This window comes from Melanotaenia boesemani, chromosome 19, assembly GCF_017639745.1.
Source record: "Melanotaenia boesemani isolate fMelBoe1 chromosome 19, fMelBoe1.pri, whole genome shotgun sequence".
Taxonomy (NCBI): Eukaryota; Metazoa; Chordata; class Actinopteri; order Atheriniformes; family Melanotaeniidae; genus Melanotaenia; species Melanotaenia boesemani.
In genome coordinates this window covers 18,930,686-18,951,389 of record NC_055700.1, presented here as the reverse complement: position 1 = coordinate 18,951,389, position 20,704 = coordinate 18,930,686, and the positions used below count along the sequence as shown (strand labels likewise).

The following is a 20,704-nucleotide window of genomic DNA, read 5'->3' as shown; positions in this document are numbered from 1 at the left end:
TTATTGAGAAGCGTTTCAGTGAATGATCACATACAAACATAGTCTATGATTGAAATAGACATACAAATGATTAACATAAAAAAACTGGCCATTGGTTGTAGCAACAGTTTACAAATAACTAGATATGGTTCGGATTTTCAGTCCTGCAACCATTTTCATATATATAACTTCAAGTCATGAGGTTAGTCATAGCGTGCTGTTATTCTTAAATATCATTCTTAAACATTAATGTTAATTTCAAACAGAATCTTAGCATTGTTTCTTTCTTCTTGAATAATCCATCTATTATTTGATCGCATAAATGAACAAAGTACAACAGTTAAGTTTGTTTAGAGAGTTTTAAGATAAAGATAAGCAACGATTCCTGCAAGTGTGGAAGCAGGAAAGTTACTGACAACCAAATGTACAATATATATGAGTATTTAAACATTTCAAAGGTCTCCTGGAATAATTTCTTTGAAAGATTTACAGACTTTCCTTTGGAAGTTTTTTTTTTTTTCCATTCTTTTTGGCTGAAACATTTAAGCTCAGTGCCTGTCCAGATGTTAGTCTTCAGTTTTAGGTGACCTCATCTGAACCATCTGTACTACAGAGGTAATGTTCACATATTGTACTATGATTAGACAGAGGTTTAGAACTACAGTTGTATCATTCCATTCATGTCCTAAAAGTGTTTTTATGTTACCAAAGTGTGCTGTGTGCCATCTTTATTTATTCTTCTTCAGTAACATATATACTGATATTTACACATTTTAACAAATCTCACAAATATTTCCTGTATTATAACTCTAAAAGTATTTTAATAGATCTTGCAGTTGCAGAGATATACTCATCATGAGTATGTCATTTCCAGGCAGGAACTTTTGATATTTTTCTTTAATTTGTTATAAAAGCATTTTGAATTGCTTTGTGTACAGAACTGGCCTTACTGAATGGTTTAATCTGTTGAAGAATTTTTTTTGGTTCTTTGTGGCAAATTCCCAGTGGGTTGTCATTTACCTTGTGTTTTAGAGTGGTTCCTGTCTGGACAGTTTCTAGAAAAGACCTGATTGGTTAACCTGTACTGATCAAGGCACTTAATCTCTGATAGCTTGGTTTGGCTCTACATGCACATACAGGAAGTCTAGTGGTTCCTAACTGTACCTGTAGTAGCATTTGCTGTATGTTCTGTAGTATTTCCAATCCTCCCCAATGCTTTCCCTGTTACAGTCAGTTGTGAGAGCTCATATAGACAGCTCTGTTTACTTAATTAGATTCATTAAATTGTTGACTTAATTAGCTCCAACAATGATTTACTTCTCTCAAAATCCAGTGGTACAAGTTAAATGGACCAGATCTCAATTGAATGTCATAACAAGGTTTCACTACTTGCTTAATTGGATTATTCTGCATCTTGGTTTTCAGTAAATTAAAGAAATACTCGAAAAAGCTGTTTTTGCATTGATGTTATTTTTGAGTAGTAAAAATTTCATTCTCATTAAGAGGATTTATAAAATGTTTGATGTTTATTTGTTTTTAATTCTACAATGGCGTCCTTCCCCTTTCCCATGTTTAACTTATATTTCATTTATCTGTGTCTCTTTCAGACTCTCACGGGATGGATCTCTTTGCGGTTGCAGTCCATGAGTTCGGTCATGCCATCGGTCTGGTCCACACCTCAGCCATGGAGTCCATCATGAGACCGTACTACCAGGGTCCTGTCGGAGATCCTCTGAAATATGATCTACCTTACGAGGACAAAGTCCGTGTTTGGCAGCTTTACGGTAAGAAAAATTAATGGGCAACTGACTACATCTGCGTGTGTGTGTATGTGTGTGTGAAAGAGAGAAAAGGGAAAAGCTGCATTTCCATCATATTTCCATTACTGAATCTGGCACAGAGTTACAAACAGCACCCACGCATGAAAAATAGTATTTCTGTTTTTCATTCAGTATAGGAGAAAATAAAATGCTGTACAGTGTTAAGGGTACCTTAACACTGTACAGTTTAAAGGAAGACTTGATTTCATTTAGGAGTTCCTCACCTCTCTGCACATCAGTAAGCCTCTGTTATAACCACTGGTCATAAACTTCATATTATCTCATGAGCGCGAACATGTCTGCTGGAGTATATATTGACTAAATTAGCTATTCTCCGACCCTTATGTTTGTAGAATCCTCCTCATCTGGCCGACTCATGAGCCCCAGATGTCATTATATATTCTTTTAGTGTTGTAGTGAAAACCCAAGTTTATCGGTACAGAGTCCTTCTTGTGCAGGAAGCAGCAGCTTATGAGCTCTGTAGAGGTTTCATATTGATTTAATGAAAACATGGATGGAGTTAATTGGACCGTATTATGACATGTGATCTTATTGCGTATGGGAAGTGGCAGTTTGAGAGAAACTCCAGGTGTACTGCAGGCTTATAAGATGCAGGCCGAATCTCCATAAAGTGGAGTGAAGTTAAATATGTGAGCAAACTAAGAAATGAGGAAAAGAATAAATAAGAACCACCAGAATGTCGCATCAAAAGTTTTTTTTTTTCCAACTGTGTATATGTCTCACCCTGTAGGTGTCAGAGACTCAGTGTCGCACACAAATCAACCAGGTAACCCCTCTCAGACAGCGGAGCCTCCTGTCCTGCTGGACCTTCCTGAAAACAGATCCACTGTCCTGTAAGTAGAAGAGATATGCTCCATACAAGAAAAATAAATCAGCACTCTACTCCTTGAAGACCCACTTGAGCCTCTTCAAAAATCCCTTAGTCCTTATCGTCAAAGCTCTTCTTTAATCAAATGCAAAGAACCTGAATCACTAGTCTTGTTGGTTGTAGCAAATGTTTCTCAACCTTAAATCATTCAGTCAGCAAACCATATTCGGCATGACACTGGCTGAGAAATGAAGCAAAGAGGAGTGTCAGTAAAAGCCAGTTGGCCCAGTACAAGTTTGGCATCAAGCATTGCAGCCAGTTAGGGACGTGATATATTATCACAATTGCCATTGTTTGGTTTGTCTTTTGATTTGAGTTTGCAAAAGTGAAATGGAAAATTCCTACAAAGCTTTTTAATTGCTCACTATGCCTCTGTGTCTCAAGCCTAATACAAAAAGCGAAACCCATTAGCCGAGTCAGGTGGTATTTGTATTTCACTTAATGCACTCTACTGGAGGGCATTACAAGAAGAGTTGTGTTTTCTGATCGTTTCCTGTTCATGGAGCATGACAAATGTAATTGTTGTGTTATTTTTATTGCCATTACTTTTATTCTAGCAGCAGCACAGTATAACAGGGAGACCAAAGATTCATTCTAAAAAATGGAGCTTTTGGAGCTTGATATGAAGTCCTGTTGTGCCAACGAAGCAAATTAGCAAAGAGAAAAAGAATGAGCTTGGGAGCCTGCCCATCTAATTAAATAAGTCCCTAAAGGCAGCTGGGCAGCTATCAGCCTGTAAATTTTTGTGTTTTTCAAGTATAATTAGACTTAATTTTGCCCATTTATGCATTTTGGATGCCCATACACACAACCATACACCCAAACCACAATGCTCTAACCTTAACGTTGCCCCCAAGAGATCCAACAAAGAAAATCTATATTGTTTCCTATTCTGAAGTTTTGCAGTGCCCACTGGCCTCACAAGGCAACCAAACATGCAATCTCATTTAGAAACATCAACAACAAGCTAGCATTGAGTAGTAGCTACAAACACAGTTGCTTAAATACTTAAGCACTTTTGCTTCTCAGATTCAGACCATCAGTGGCTTCATTAATTATTTCCAGCTAACTTTTTCAACCCACGAAGAAGAAGAAAACTAGATTAGTCCTGACAGCAGCATCAACCCAACCACTAGACAGTGATGTAGTTTTAATAGAGCTCTGAATAGAGAGCTTTGTTGGTAATATAAGGCCTGGCGGGCTCCCACTCTCAGGCCTGTGGCGCTAATAGCTTCATCATTGGCAGGCAGGCCACGTCAGTGCTTTAAATCACTTAAAATCCTCGGGAATAAGTGAACAGGGATCTCACCATGTCTGTCTGATAAGGGTCTCCTCTTTTGTTTAAACCGGTGTTGCTAATTTTTTTCACAGGCATACATCATCCATGTTTGACAGGAAATGCTTCAACAAATTCTGTCTGTATGAAACGATGTTCAAAAGGATCAGCATCAATGTCAGATAAAGCCCTGGAATAACACAATCAGTGGTGGCTAAAGATTTTATGCTTTATAAATGTCCAGTTTAACTTAAGAGGCAATGAATCCCTCCCTTTTTATAACTTTACCTCCTCCTACTTTCTTCTCATCTCCCTCAGGCTGGCACGAGATGCCCCAGACAGATGCAGCAGTCACTTTGATGCGGTGGCCCAGATACGAGGAGAAGCCTTCTTTTTCAAAGGTACTATAGCACAAAGGGAGACGGGCAGATGCAAAACTGCAGAGCCGTTCCAGGGAAAAAATAACGAGGACTAAACTAAATAAGCAGGGGAGGAGAAAAAGCTAAATTAAAGGAAAGCATGAAGGAAAGATGTTGAAAATGAGAAAGTGGGTGGTAGTTGTAGACACCTGCATGAGACAAATGAGCTGCTGAAAGACTGTAGTCCAAAAAATTACGTCAGGCTTTCATGTTCTCTGGAGGAATGACCTCAAAACTTCCTACTGACAACAGAGAGAAGAAACAGACTTATTCTTGAAGTGTTCTGAACTTTTGCTGACATTTCTATACACTGACCTTTTAAAACCTTTTGAATATTTAATTTAACTTACAGGACATTAAAACTTTATGAACCATTCCTACACTGACTTTGTGTTTTAATGCTCTTTTTTGTGATGTGTAATGTCAGAAAATAAAGTTCTACATGCTGATCAAGACTAGCTCATCACATAAGCAGTCGTGTCTTCTTGCCACACACTTCCAACCTCAGAACTGCTCCTTCTGACACGTCTGAGAAGTTTCAGGCATTATCTAGAATCCACATTTCTCCAAAGAAGGTGAACCCTAATTTAAATTTAACCCCACAACCTCTTCTGGAGCCACATGAGTAATTTCTGCTGATGGTAATATGGGTGGCAAAAGACAAACTGGAGAAGAGAGGATTTGTGCTGTTAGATTTAAACTTATTTCTTCCTAAAGGCACCAATGACAACACAAGCTGTTTTATTATTACACATGCAGCTACATTACTATTTGTGTACCAGTATAGAGCCACTTTCACAATACTTGTGTTTTGTTCCTCAGGGAAGTACTTCTGGCGACTCACAAGAGAGAAGCACCTGGTGTCTCTGCGTCCTGCTCAGATTCATCGCTTCTGGAGGGGCCTCCCGACTAATCTGGACAGCGTGGATGCGGTGTACGAGAGGCCCGGAGACCATAAAATAGTGTTTTTTAAAGGTACGGTCTATTTCAATACCCCACTAACTCTTCAAATGGGTTCTGAGCGATACAGATTCAAAAGGCACTTACAGGCTGCCTCCAAAATTCTATATTGCATATATTCTGTATTCGGTGAAGTAAATTCATATTGCAGTCTGAAAATTAGTACTGAGAGCAAAATTAGCTCATATCAAATACATGTTAAATGTCAATGTATATACTCTGAACAGCTAAAGAAATCTAAGGACAATAAACCAGTGCACTGTAATATTAGCATTCATAAAATACAGGCTACATAATATTGCAGACTTACAGTGTTATGACCTTAAATTACAACATTACAGTGTCAAGGATGAAAAAGTTGTATGGTTTGGTTTCTTAGACTCGAGACGGTGCTGGGCAGCGTCAGCTCCAGAAATGCTCATGATGGATATCACTATGCCAACAAACAAGTCTTATAAAAAAAGTTACATAGTGCCTTTTTTCCAACAGTGTAGCTGGTTTTCAGAACGTCACCTAAGGTTTTTTACTACCTAAAAAACATATTTTAGGGTGCACTACCTCTTTAAATATTGTTAATTTCTGTTCAATATTTGTTGATCCCTAAATAAACTTTTTTGTAGTTTGTTTTGTGGTTCCTATGTGAAAACTGTTCATTTTTCAGTAGCATAAACAAAAAGCAAAGAAAAAAGATTTGAAAGTTTTACATAGGATGCAAAATTTGTGTTTCTTTGCACAGCTCGCTGCTATCTCTTCTCAAATCCACTTTATTTACCAAATTTTCTGCTGTGTGACATTTATGAAGCTTGTGTTCATCTCTGTATTTGCCTGTTTTAGGTTTGAAATACTGGGTATTCAAAGACAATATCGTGGAGGAGGGTTACCCCCGTCCAATCAGTGACTTTGGCCTACCCATGGAGGGTGTGGATGCAGCCTTTGTTTGGCTACACAATGAGAAAACATACTTCTTCAAGGACAACCATTACTGGCGATATGATGACCACCTAAGGCGTATGGACCTGGGATACCCCAAAGACAGTACCATCTGGAAAGGACTTCCATCCCAACTAGATGATGCCATGAGGTGGTCTGATGGTGAGTAACGTTGGAGGGTGTATTCCCTCTTATGCGTTCTAGTTCTGCCAGCTCCTGATTGTGCATAGCTCCTATTTGACTATGCACAAGACAACTCAGAATAGAGTTGGCTTCTTTTAAATAGCCAGTAAAGTTTTTATTACACTTTGAAAACTTAGCATCTAAGATATGGTTGTTATTCACTTTTGTTACATTTACAGTTTTTTTCTCTGTTTTAGAGACATTGTAGTGTTATATGTGGCGTGTGTGTGACAATATAGTTGTTTTTTGTACCTTTATGCATTATTTGGATGTAGCATATTGCCAGCACTCTACTTCACATCTACAGAGTCAAACACATTTAAACCTTGGAGCTCATCCAGTGTAGTCATACTGTAGAGGCCCATTGCACCAGCTGAGTTTTAAGGTGACAGTGGACACCTCCATCCATTTAACTTCTGAAAATGAGAGTTAAATGGCTTAACACTCTTTGATTAAGGAAGGATACTTTTTTTTTTTTTTGTTTGTTTTTTTTAACTAATCTTGTAGGTTAGTATGTAAGGATGTGGATGTTGCCCAAGGAGGACCTTAAACACCCCGACTCCCCTCAAACACCAGCCACTTGGTACAAAAATTTTAGGTAATGCTCACTAGGAGCCAGGCTGTCCCTAGCCCACTTTGTAGGGCATATGCATACATACAAGGACACTCTTTTCCTGCCCAGTGCCTTGTGGTCTTTGTTCTATGTACTAAGTTCTTAGACTCTAAGGTCTCTAAGCTATTTGATTAGTGGAAAAGTGTGTGTGTGTGGGGGGGGGGGGGGGGTGTACTTACCAGTCAATCACACGGTTCTCACTCCCAGCCATTATCACCGCAGAGCCTGAAAGGTTAAACCAACCACAAATGCACATAGACAGACCATGGGGCCTGGAAACTGGAGCCACATCAAAGCCTATTCTATGTTTGTTTCACTGGCCTGGAATGAAAAGAGACATAAAAGACATAGAGACTGACAAGGGGACAGAAGAGAGCGTTACAGCAGCTGGAAAGAAAGAGGTGATTTACCATGACAGTTTGTTATGAAGATGAATAAAGACGGAGGTGCACGTGTGAAACGTGGAAGAAGAAGGAAATCCAGACAAGAAATAAGTAAGAGCATGAATACACAATAAAACACAATGGGTAAAAAGGAAGAGATGCAAGGAGAGATGAGCTGACTCTGAGGATAGAGACAGGCAAAAGCAATTAAACATATTCTGTTATTATAAAGGTAAAAGGTCTACTAATGTAGCTGTAATAAGGATAATAATTATAACTGCTGACAATGCAGTGGTGCCCTAGAATAGTTTATCCTTATCTGGTGTCACAGAATTATATGAACTGAGCCTGATTTCAATAACAAATACCATGTTAAAACACCATGTTACTATTGATGTGGTTATCAGGCTGATGAATCCTGCTCCAGGCAGAGGCAATTAGACCCACACCCCTAGGAAAAAGTCACATATTTGATATTTATCTAACTTCTATCACTAAGCCCCAAACCCTAACCTATTCTTAAACTCTATTTACTCATTTGGGCTCATTTATGCTCCTTTTACATGTGTAAATAAGAATGTCAAAGTCAAACATTGTCAAACATTTCTGCCCACATACTCCCATGCAGGTTTTACAGCAGCATGGTAGTTGGGCAATACATCCACTAGAGAGCAGTACAGAGTTTAGTGTTCGGACATCAGGTTCAATAGACGAATCCGGGCAAAAACAGGAAGTAGACCCTCTGCCATTAATAATGGTAAAATAATAGTAAAGGAAACATTGTATTTTATTCCCAAAATCAGCACAGTGAATTTAGGTTAGCGGTTGTCAATCCAACACTAAATTCCATGTTGCTGTCAAGTTTTACATGGCGAAACATACTTTTGTTACACTAGTTAATCTTAAAGGACAAAGAGACAAGGGGCTGCTGTGTTACTGGGAGTAAATGACTAATTTGGGATATATTGTCAATTGTTATGTAGTTTCTTTTATGTACAACACTGAATAGAAAATAATTTGGTCAGTAACACAACCAAATCAAGTGTCCTGCAGTCTAAAGACAAGGGATAACAAAATGTGTCAACTACCTGCAGTAATGGTGATGCCACAAGATGGAACAACACACAAAACAGCTGCCAGATTCATCTACAGCAATATGGTGACGATGGAGGAGTTCACAATGATGCACCTTCTCAGAAAGAGACATTGAAGTAAATGCTGGTGGTGTTATTAAAATAAGTTTTTAAATTAGTTGCAGTTTCTTCTTTGTTCCTTTTGCTGGTCGCACATGTGCTATAGTGCTCAACACTGCCTCCAATATTTCCAGTTGTACTGCTTCATTTGTTCCATTTTGCAATGCATCCTCAAGCTCTCTGAAAACGTACTAAAACACACATAAAAGTGAACACAGAGGATGGACAAAGGCTCTGCACGTATGCATTTAATGTTGACTAATAAATGAGCGCTTAGCCTAACCTAATTAGTTTTTGTGCACCTAACCAAACAGCAAGTGTAAATGAAAGTATCATCAGCCTAAAATGCACGTCTTACAAAGGTGCTGCTCGACAACCTTTCCCATCTTTTTTGAATATGAGTATCCTACCTCTGTTGCCTAAAAGAGTTTCTGCGTCCACCACATCAATGTTGCTAATTGATTTTCAGTGTTAACACTGTTTCTGTGGAGCCACAGTTTCAACACATTAAGTGCATCCATCATGTAAGGTTGTGTTAAAAAGGTTCTGCTTGTGTCATGTATTTCAGAGTCCTGCGAGATCAGGTATGTTAGTTGAGCTGGGGGGAAAGTTAAAAGAGGGAAAGATTTAATTTAGCAGATATCCATAATATTTGACATCCATATTTTCAGGTCTTAAAGTCAAAATGTGTGTATTATAAAGTCAACAACCAGTATACAGAGTATAATGTATAGAAATAAAAAGGAGAAAACTAGTTATGTAGGACACAATACATGAGAGAGTTACTCATGCATTAATCAGCTGCAATAAAACAGTCCCAAATAATGCATTACTACCTCTTGTTTAGTTTAAAGCAGTGTTACACAGTATATTTGTTAGTGTAAGAATTAATAGGCTTGGAGACTAAAGAGTCACTCAGTGATAAGAATAATGCATTGTTGGTTTGTGGTTACACCATTCTCATCCTTTGTAGAGCACATTTTTTTAATCTTAGCACAAAAATGAATTAAAATTGAGTTTAATAATGCCAAGTGAGGTGTTGAAAAGCCTGATTAATCACCTTGATAAGGTACAACTTTTATTATTATCATGCTTCTGTGGAATGAGCAACTTAACCAAATGTGCGAGCAGCACCGCCCAAAATATGTGCCTCCTCCTGCAATGTTCACCTGTTATTTACTCTTGTTTTGAGTTTCAAGTGTAGACAGGTGTGTGTCAGTCACAGATGCATGACTGACACTTGATTGACAGACATATTGAAATGATATTCTGGAGCCAACGGTGATCCTGTATTTAAAGAAACTGGGTCCTAACTGTGTATGGATTTTCCACACACTACCGAGGTCTCTGACAATGTAAAATGAATGACGTGTAAACATGTATGTGTAGTTTTTTTCTTATTACTGTGGGAGAGTGCAATCATCCAATCCACCAAGCAACTGAAAACATGAGTGAATACCAATAGTAGAATATTGCAGCAGATTTTGGGGGCACCACCAACACATTTAGCTTCCACAGAAGCACAAGTCTTTCAGGTTATACCTTGTTGTAGAAATGACTAATCAGGCCTTTCTACCATGTATGATGAAACACATATTGGTATTATTAAAGGGGCTAAATAACTGACCAAACTCAAATTTACTTACTTTTTGTTCTAAATTTACTGAGAGAAAAAAAATTCCTTCAACATCAGTTGTAAAAACAGACTCTAATGAGCATAATGAGAACCTTACTGTCTGTTTTGGCAACTGACATTAGCACATAGTGTAATTAGCATAAGTAAATTATGTGAACAAGATTGGAAATTACTTTCAGAGTGTTATTAAATGTGAAAGCTTATGAAACGTATAATTCAAATTGTAACACAAACATGAAGGACACAACTTTTTCAGAAGTGTCTGTGTAGATTTTAGGCAGACTTGCATGGTCTGGAATGTGTTCTCTGGCTTTGACAGCTCGAGGACTTTTGCTTTCTAAAAAAAGAAAAACGATGGGTTGAAGGGAACAAATAAAAGTGTCACTCAATCCTATCTTTCTGCATTTCAAACAGTGGTGACAGGTGGTTAAATAGGTTGACCTTGTGAGAGTACTCATTGTTTTTAGGTCTGAAATTAGTTTTAGATTAAAAAGTATGAACATGTTTATTGTATATTTAGTCCTCATTTCTTCTGAGTTTGCTCGAGTGTTTTAAAAATCAGTTTGACTTAGAGAATGACATTAATGAAATGAAAATATAGAAAGATGTGTGTTAGAGCTCCACCAAGCCCTTATTTTTATTCCAACATGCTGCAGCCCAGCTTGAGTATGAGCAATAAACCACACCATTAAGAGGTGAAGTGAATAAAATGATATATCTTATTACAGTCAATGCATTTTTAACTTTTGGAGCTTTCCCCAGAGAGCAGGGATTTTAATAGGGTCATTTTCTTGACCCCAAGTTCCATTGCAAGAACCAGGAGCTTAAGAAAGTATTGGAGAGATTTAACCACCCCAGACAGCCCCCGTAAAGAGGTGCTATTTTTGAGTAGTATTTTTGACAGAGAGTTTGACTGGTCTTGTGCTCCACTTCTTTCTCAGTAAGGCCATATATACTCTCCACCATAGCATAAATCAGTTAACTCCTTAGTTGTACCACAGAACAGTTTTTATAATATCGAAGCAACATTCACACTCATTGACATTTTCATGTTCATTTTATTAAGGGACTTCATTTGCCTTATCGAACATGAACCTTAGACCTTAGTAAAACACATCAGACCAATAGCTTGAATAATCTTTGACTTCTTAGGGAGAAAAAAAGCCCCAAACTGTTTAAACTCTGGGTGCTTTTGGTCAAAATGCATATTAAAAACACCCACACCTGTGAACAACCTTGTAGGAAGGAGCTATTTTCCTCATTTTTGTAACTACAGCTAATAGTGGACTGCAGCTTAGATTTCATCCTTCATCAGACAGCCAGTCAGTGGACTTATTTATTTAATCTTATATGTGCTAAAAATATTTTCTTCATGTTGTTTTTGCCATAAAAAGTCATGCAACCCATGATGTTTTCTTTACATTACTCATTTAATTTTAAATACCTAATCCTAACCAAGTAGTTGTGCTACATAATGTGTAGTTAGGAAATGCAGAAATTATGTTTAAAAGTCATTTCTTGAATGCATTAGTTCTCATACTGATGCTTCCCTCCCACTTAGCTTGACCTCTTTGCCTGATGTCCCTCAGTTGGAGGACGTTGAGAACAGATGACCACAAGGGCCATTTTGGAGTCTTCATCTGAAATGTTTGCACTTGGCCTTTGCAGAGATCATGTTCACATATTACTTTATTATTTGACAGAAGTTTAGAAGATTCCAAAGGAATATTCATATTCTTTTAGTCTGAAATCTTTTTCAGTTATGCTATGTGCCATTTTTATTTATTTTAACTAGTAACATATACTGATCATTAATGTCTTAACAAATATAACTATTCTCTTTTAATATGGCTCAAATAGATCTTGTAGTTGTAGAGATATACTCATTTCATTACGGGTGTGCAGTCTTCAAGCTTCAAGGCTTAAAGGGTTCAATGTGATGCAGTCAGTATGTGACTATTTCAACATAATATTTGGACATTATGTTGTTATCCTTGCAGTTGCATAAGAAAACACCAAAAATCGGGCTTGTTGACATGAATCAGTTGATTAAATTATGACTATTTCACAATTTGCTGTCAGACCGAGTTGAACGAGTACACTGCATTTGTTAAATAACGCTGCAGTGGGTGAGTATAGTAGAAAAAAGGGTATATATGTACAGTATGTAACCATGCAAAGAGCAGAAGTTTCAGCTGCAGCTTGAATGCTTTTAAAAATGCCTTTAAATTATATGTTGGCTCTCACTGTGACAGAAATTGTGTTTGACGTGTTTTCCAGTAAGTTTCAAGAAAAAAAGCATAGAAATATAAATCAAGGACATCAGCTCTTACTCTCTGAAAAAACTATTTATTCAAGAGCTGCAGAGTTATGGGCCTTGACGCACTTCTATGTGACTCTCAAGCCATTATCAGTGAGAGGGCATTCTTCACGTTGCGCTCTGTTGTTTATCTCTTACCTCTTACTTGTTATTAATGAGCCACAATTTTATCACATGTTTACTTCTCTCTCCGCCTGTTTGTCTCTGTCAGCAGTTAATGAAGAAAATGAAAAGGAATCAGCTGGATGGCCTTGAACAACGAGGCTGCCTTCCACTTAAATTCCATCTCAGAGCTGCAGTAAAATGAATGAACTCATAAACCATCAAAACTCAGTTAATGTAGAGTTCAGTGGATTCATCATTCACTGTCAACTGTGTGGCTTAATTCTGTGGATTTGTTTCTTTGAGTGAAATATTTTATGTTAGAATTCATGTTTGACTTGCTACAAGAGCAAAGAGCGTATGTTACAAAGATTGCTTTCAATATTCACATCATCACTTGTGATATTGGCACACAGCAAGGTGGCATTTACATCAGAGGTACAAAGGGTCTACGCCTGTTTGGTATTTCGGAGACTTTAATTAACTTAAATGCTCTGTAGTGAAAGGGCTGGCAGATTGACAGATGTATCAGTAGTGGTCAAGTGACACAGGGCAGTTATGAGGGCAAAAACTCCCAAAAGGCTTTGCTTTGTTCTGTCTTAGTAGACACAGAAAATACTTTTCAAATCCATTCTCTATAAGTAATGCTGCAATGCTGTTCTCCAAATAGGATCTACATACATGAAAATGGTATTTTAATGCTACAACAGGACAACTGCTAGGATATTTTCACATTTTGTTATGCATGTGTGCTTTTCTTACACTTTCTAATTAAGGATTGTTTGTACACATCCAAACTGGTGCTCAATTATCCACTGTCTTACACTCTGGGTGCTCAATCTTGCAGCTATTACTAGCAAAGTTACTGGCTGCCTCAACTCTTTTGCACCACATCCAAGAATAAAAAGAGGCTCAGAACCTAACATTTGAGTATTTATCCATGCTCCAGCTACAGCACCACCTAACAATACTGAAATAAAAGATTGTGACAACACACTGTGTGTAACACCGGTTTGCCAGCTTAGCCATAATTGATTGTGTGTCAGCAGTGTGCAGCCCTGTCTCTGCACATATTACTAAATTCACATGTTTGCTAAATTGTTCCTCCCATTCTGTGACTGACAAATGTAATCGCTGTCTGGATGATGTTAACCCGAGGAGGTAGGAAAGGGTGAATAAACACAGTGTGTCTGTTTTTCATAAAAAATTTCCCTTACCACAGCGAACACCTTGTTGATACATTTAGTATTGACATGCAATATTTGCAAATTTACAAGCATGTTAATATATAACTTCTTTAACACACAATGCCCCCTGCACAGGAGATCTTTCTGCACACTAGGAAGCAGCAATTGTAACATGCATCAAGCAACAACGATGGGAAAAAATCTGCTAAAAACTCTAAGAAGTGTTGGCATCCTAATGAAACTCAATTCAAACCCTGAGCAGTTATTGTCCATTTTCAAGCTTCTGCTAATTTTTCCCACTTCAAGCAAACCACACATTCTATCTCATCACTGTGGGACAAAAACTCTGAAAGCTAGAAGCCAGAGTAGCAAAAATAAAAAAAAAAAAACACACCTAATCATAAAGCATGTCTTACTTTTGCTGTTTTGTGGTCAAAAGTTTTATTCCAGCTCAAAAAAATCTGCTACTGGGTTCCCCTGTGACTCCTGTGCTTTTGTTTGAAACGATCATAAACAATGTTTTAAAAATGAATTAATTATAGTTTCTAGTTATTTCTCCCCAAAAATAATTTGTGGTAGTAACAGAGTTACAGCATTATAAAAGTAACTAATTATTCAGCAAAGTAATTATTACTTTTTTATGGGAAATATGTTCCCTATTAAAGGGACAGAAAATTCATTTGCATGTTCATGTTTCATAATAACACTGAATATTAGATCTGAAAAATTAACAATAAACTAAAAGAAAATCATGGACTTTAATATTTCGCTGCTTGGAGGCTCCGTCTCCTTCTTAGAAGAGGAGCTTCAAGTAATTATAACTGCATAGAGTCCTCATGCAGAAACTCTTTGTTTCTGGTCATTCCTCGTAACATTCTTGTCTTTTAGCTCTGTGAGGGAAAAGTTATGTCTGTGATTTCAGTTTAAAAAGTCTTCCTTTGTTTTCTCTGGACTCACCATTGCTGCGTGCGTGTCTTGGTCATTTGTGTGTGCTCGGCTGCGTACACTCATCCAAGTCCACCATGACATCTAACACTTCCTCAGTCAATCATTATCACTTAGGCTGTTGTTCCTCCTCCTAAGCCCCGGTCCAATGAAGACACACCACATTTTATCATCAGTAACATTACAGCGTTGTAAGGATGGTTGGTTAGATCTCCAAGTATTGAAAAAACTAACACTGTTAGTAACGCTATTTATTTTAACTCCATTTATTTTTCCTTGATTATTCCCATTACTGATCATGAAAGTGATGTTAGTTTACATGATGAAGGGGTTTTATAGTAAAATATTCACTTCTTTTAGGATCCTATGGTGTTTTTAAGATGAATTTAAGGGCTATTTCTCAATTTGATACTGCAATTGATAAAGGTGTTGATTATCAACATTGGTTGATGGATTCCTGTAGAACACCTGCCTTAAAATATCTGTTAATTTTTTTACCTTCAACCTTTGCATAGCTCCTCATCAGATATTACTTTATTAATTCCTAGCTGAATTGTGCTGCTATCTTCTGGTTTTCATTAAGAGTCATGGGGCATTGTTTAATGTGGCCATTTATATTTTCTACTGTGTTCCAGGTAAATTTCCTCTGACACTGTAACACATCTTGATTCTCTCACTTTTGTAGTAATCTCACATGTAGCAGCGTTGTGAAGATATACCCCATTTATTTTGGGTGTGTCATTTCAGACTTGAGGCAGAGAAAAATACACCTCGTGAAGTAGAGGTTAATCATGCATTAAATTTAAGTTCAAGGAAACATGCAGTTCCTTGGGTGTTAGGATGCATGACTGTGAACTGATGTGGAGGCTACTTTCTAAACTCTGGAAATTGGTGATGCAGCAGTTATTTTATATGAAAACATTATATATTTTATGATGGATAAAAGTCTTTGCACACTGACATGCATCTCTGCACTGTAATCTCACTCTGTCTCCAATTATTCCCACTGCGTCTCAGACAGGTGTCTTGTGGGGTAACAGTATGAAAATACTCTACATAAACACTTTGGACCAATGATTCATGAAATTAAGGCCCTTGATGCTGTGTGTGTTCTTTGCTTGTGAACTCCAGATTTGAGGAAAGAGTTTCCTGTTTGTTGTGGATAATACAGTTTATCATCTGGTCCAGTATTTCTCAGTCCAGGTCCTCAGGGCCAGCTTCCCTGCATGTTTTAGATGTGTTCCTTCTCCAACTCACCTGATTTAGATGAATGAATTCCCTCATCACTTTATTTACAAGACTGTTAACGAGCCATTTATTTAATTCAGTTTGTTAAAATAGGATTACCTCTAAAACATGCAGGGCAGTAGGTCCTGATCTGGATTGAGAAACACTGATCTAGTCCTAACCCTCTACCCTCTGCCTCTAAAGGTTCGTCCTATTTCTTCAAGGGGAAGGAATACTGGCGGGTGCTGGGAGGTGACATGGAGGTGGAGGTTGGATACCCCCAGCTCATTGCGAAGGACTGGCTGCTCTGCACCGAGATGCAGTCGGACTCTCCAGACACGGAGACCAAAAGCACTGAGACGAGAGTCAACGTGCACCGCCACCCAGACCATGCAGAGAACGGATATGAGGTGTGCTCCTGCACCTCTGACACCGCCTCGCCTTTAGGGGCCCGCCCCTCCCCACCTGCCATCTGGCTCTTGCCACCTCTCTGGACACTCTTACTGACTCTCCGTTCTGAACTGCTATGATGCTAAAGCATGGGACTTAGTTCTGTACGGTGGACAAACCAACAACTGTAAAATGGTGATATTATTATACAATTTTGTATCTTTTTTGCTGATTCTGCAGTTATTTATTTAACATGACCTTTTTTTCATGATCCCAAGAACAGGAAGTGGGATTTCTTTGTATCCACATGCAGCAGGTTTGCAGCAGCAAATCTTCACAAACACACGAGTAAAGTTCACTCTAAGATGAGGGGCAGGTGTTAATGTGAACTATGTGCCAACACACACTGGCTCACAGAAACTAGCTCAAAATTTCTAAGATAAATGACCAAAACTCACATTTATACACGTAACACATGTAGTTTTAAGCCATGTAGGTGGTTAGGTTTTTGTTGGACAATTTCATTTAAGAAATAACATCAGGGTCTACTGGATGCATATCTAGTAGATGCATATCAGAACTCTTAGGGATGAGTTTCTCTTTTATATGTATTTGTAATGATAATAGTTTACAAAAAAAAGGGCCTGGAAATAATCCAAATTAGCAGGGACTCTACAACTGAATTTGAATTCAGAGTAACAAATCCATGCTGTCTGTACCATTGCAACCAAGTTCCATACACCTTTTGTTGTCTTCAAAATAAAGGGAAACCATCTGCATTAGGATAACACCAGACATAAATTGATTTATTTTATTTGGATGTACAAACGTGTAACCACCTGCGTGCTCTTCAGTGCTTGCAATGAGCATGAACGTTTGAATGGAATTCCTGCTCTTGAACAGATGAGTATGTGAATGGACCAGCTACCTTCTTTCCAATCTGTTGACTCCAAAGTGAAGAACTGCTCATGCTCCTCGCTGTCAAATGCAGGTTCTGTTAGTGTTTTATTCTGCTTTGCTTCGATCAGGTCATGGAGTTGTTTTCATGACGGGCATTTTCCGGTATCACCTCCAGCTCCATCCTCATGGGCCCTGGATTTATTCTTGATGTAAAGATATATTTACTTATAAACTGATATATTTGAGTTGAAAGTTCTGCAATTATTGCATTACCAAGTGAACCGTGTATATTTTAAGCTGTGTTTTTTTATGTAAAATATTTTTGTAGAAAAATAAAATAAATAAAAACATTTTAAAAAGTGACTCCATTGGCTAATTACATGTGTTTGTTTCAACAAAGTTATGTTGTTTCCTTACTCCTACAGCTGTGTGGGCTGAGTGTGTAATTATGTTGTGTTTCTGAATGGGAGCCGAGGCTTTAAGGCAGATGAAAATAACATGACAGCTTGCAGACACCAAATGGGAGCTACTCGCCATCTTTCTGCTGTTCTTAGGCATGTTTTTGTCTTGTAATGGTTACTGCTGCTTATCAGGAATGCAAATCGTCAGTCACATCACACACTTACTCAGAGTGGCTATGTGGAAGAAAAAAAATCTGCTGGCAGAGGATTATACAGTCCGCTCATCTTTCTTTATGAGTATCAGAGACAAAATGTCACCTAATCCAAAAATATTCACCCGCTTAGATACTTCTAACTTAGAGATCAAAGTCAATAAGATGTCGGGGCTGTCTAGTCTTGGTAGACTCAAACAGAAGTCACAGATTGAGCACCAGAAGGTGGTTAGTAACACCCCTTCTTCTATATCACACATTTCTCTAAAGTCTTGATCATGCACAGGCACAAACAAAATTTCCACGCCTTGGATTGTGTTTGTGTTTCTGTGGCTGTTTGTTGTATTTCACCCTAGAGCTACGGATGCAGCCTCACCTACAGAAAGCTGACCCATAACTTCCAAGGTAAAAGATTAGCAAGCCACTCATTCACTTCTTCTGCCAACAGCAGCATGTTTCCCTCCCCTCCCCCAAATTCACCATTGGTATTAATTAACTGCTGTGTCTCAGCAGCTACCAGGACAGCACCTGCACACACAGGCAAATGCAGCAAGGGTCGATTAGGCTCCATACGTGGGTGTAGTGTCTAATAAGGTAACAATTAACAGCCCAGTTACACGTGTTTAATTTATTATTACTAAAATATTAATATAAAACATCATGTTAAACAAAAGTTTTTATCAATGCAGAATCTAGGGTGGATGCGTGGCACTATGACTTCTTGAGTGCTCAGATGAGCCAGGCAGAACTAATCAATCACTCTGTAACTAAAATATTCCAAACTAGATGAAACTGCTGGCAAAGCTGAAAATTTGGAACGGAATAGCTTACAGGAAGGTCCAGGGAGTGCATTGCAAATGGTAGAAAATAAGTAAATAGATAAGAGAGAAAATGACAAGTTTCTGTGATCCAGAGACTCTGACACAACAGCAACATTAAAAATTGGCATCCACAGAACAAAATAAAAAAAATATATATAATGCTGTAGGAAAAGAAAGCAATGAAACATCATCTCTGGAGAGACGGTGGCAAAGATAAGAAAACAATTTAGATGAAGAGTAATATAATCCATAAGGTATATGAGGCACAGTTTCCACACTATGTCCCCTCAGTTTGTGAAAGAAGAGTTGTTTATTACAACTTGGACTAACATTCTTACAGTCACGCAGGCTTTAAACAGGAAAATTAGTCAAATGATTTGAAGACGAAACCTCAAATGACAGTAATAATCCAGTAATTCCAGTAATAATCACTCATTACTCTACAAGCCAAATCAAATCAAAGCCAGAAAATATGTAGATGGTAAATTTGAGTATCCAGCATTGTCTGAGTGATGCTGCTACCTTCCTTGATATTAGAAAAAATGACATTGCCATAATTGAAAATAAGACCCAAGTTCAAAATAATGCAATAATGCTTTAAATGTCAGTTTCTAAACTAAACCCTAAAGAGTGGTGGTAAACCCATACGCTATTTTGTTCCAGCAAATGCCAGATGTTAGACCTATGTCAAGCAGAAAAGGGCAGTGTGAAATCCATCATCTTTCTGTATGACTTCAAATTAAATGTGTGTGTGAGGGTGTCTTCTTACGTCAAACTACACAATTTAGTGCTCAGCAGCACGGGTGATCAGGAAATGAAGTAATTGGAGCAATGCATTCCTGTTACTCAGTTTCAATGAGCAAATTTGTGTTTTTTTGTAGTCTGTTTGCAAAGAAAATTTACTATAGTGTAGTCTTTAGAGTCAGGAAATTGTATTTTCACATCTAGCATCAATAATTCCTCAATTATTCTCAGTAATTGGCACAAACAAATCAGAAAAAAATGTCATATACCCTTTGAGTATGTTTGGCCCAACTCCTGGTCAAGTACTTTGGCTAAACAGGAGTCAAACATTTAGTTTAACTGCGAAAAGAAGAAAAACATAAGCTAGCATCTTTAATGAACCTGTTTGGCTCACTGTATCCAGATAAACTAAATAAACTAAAATTTGGATTGCACTGTTACTCAAATCCAATTTGAACCAATTTGCTAGTGTTAGCTAATGCACGCAACATTAGCTTAATGGTTGCACATCACTGAGCTGTTGAGCTGAGGCGGATGAAAAGTTCGAAGAACAGTGAAGTTCTACAATTGATAGAGAATGCAAACTTTGCATCAGCCAAAAGGCTGTCTTTGGTACACAAAGACGTCAAATTCTAACTGCAGGATAGTGTTTCTATGTTCAAACTGTAGGATAAACCTCTAAAATCATATCTCAGTCCATTTCCAATCCTCATTACCAAATATAAAGCATATCTGTAAAGTGCATGTTTTAAAAATATCACTTTTTAATTAGTTTCAATATGTTAAAAAACATTTTTTTTTTTGTCAACACACTACGCATGACTCAAAATATGTGGTCGGGTTTGTGAGTGATCAGATTTCTACACAGTACCTGTTTGTTAATTACGTCTTGAATTCAGACGTCTTCGTTACTCTGGGTAGGGTCCATCTCTTTATTTTCTTTTTTTCTTACTCCATCTCACCTCTTCACCACCAGATTTCATTTTCTTTAGCCAAGCAAAATAAAATCTAACCAGGTAACAAAGGTTGTAAATTGGGTGAAATGGGTGAACAACTCGTACAAGATGGTTCTCCCATCCCAGTATACAATGGTTTGATATATCTTAATTTTCTCTACACAAACTGTTGTTGCTTTGTGGCAGTTTTCAGACTTTGGAAAGGAGAAAATTAAATG

The 20,704-nt window shown here is 37.8% G+C and overlaps 1 protein-coding gene across 2 annotated transcripts in view; it reads left to right on the top strand.

Annotated features, from left to right (window-relative positions):
• Positions 1-17,648, top strand: part of LOC121629519 (matrix metalloproteinase-17-like) — an 80,433-nt gene extending 62,785 nt beyond the window's left edge. Inside the window, exons 5-10 of one of the 2 annotated variants that reach the window (XM_041969133.1) lie at positions 1,587-1,763; positions 2,551-2,653; positions 4,283-4,365; positions 5,206-5,358; positions 6,178-6,435; positions 16,267-17,648. In XM_041969133.1, the coding sequence (XP_041825067.1) occupies positions 1,587-1,763; positions 2,551-2,653; positions 4,283-4,365; positions 5,206-5,358; positions 6,178-6,435; positions 16,267-16,592 (1,100 nt within the window). In that variant the 3' untranslated portion in view covers positions 16,593-17,648. Of the gene's footprint in view, positions 1-1,586; positions 1,764-2,550; positions 2,654-4,282; positions 4,366-5,205; positions 5,359-6,177; positions 6,436-12,815; positions 12,901-16,266 lie in introns of those variants that run through there. The other variant, XM_041969134.1, reaches the window with a different exon arrangement.
• Positions 17,649-20,704: the final 3,056 nt, after the last annotated feature.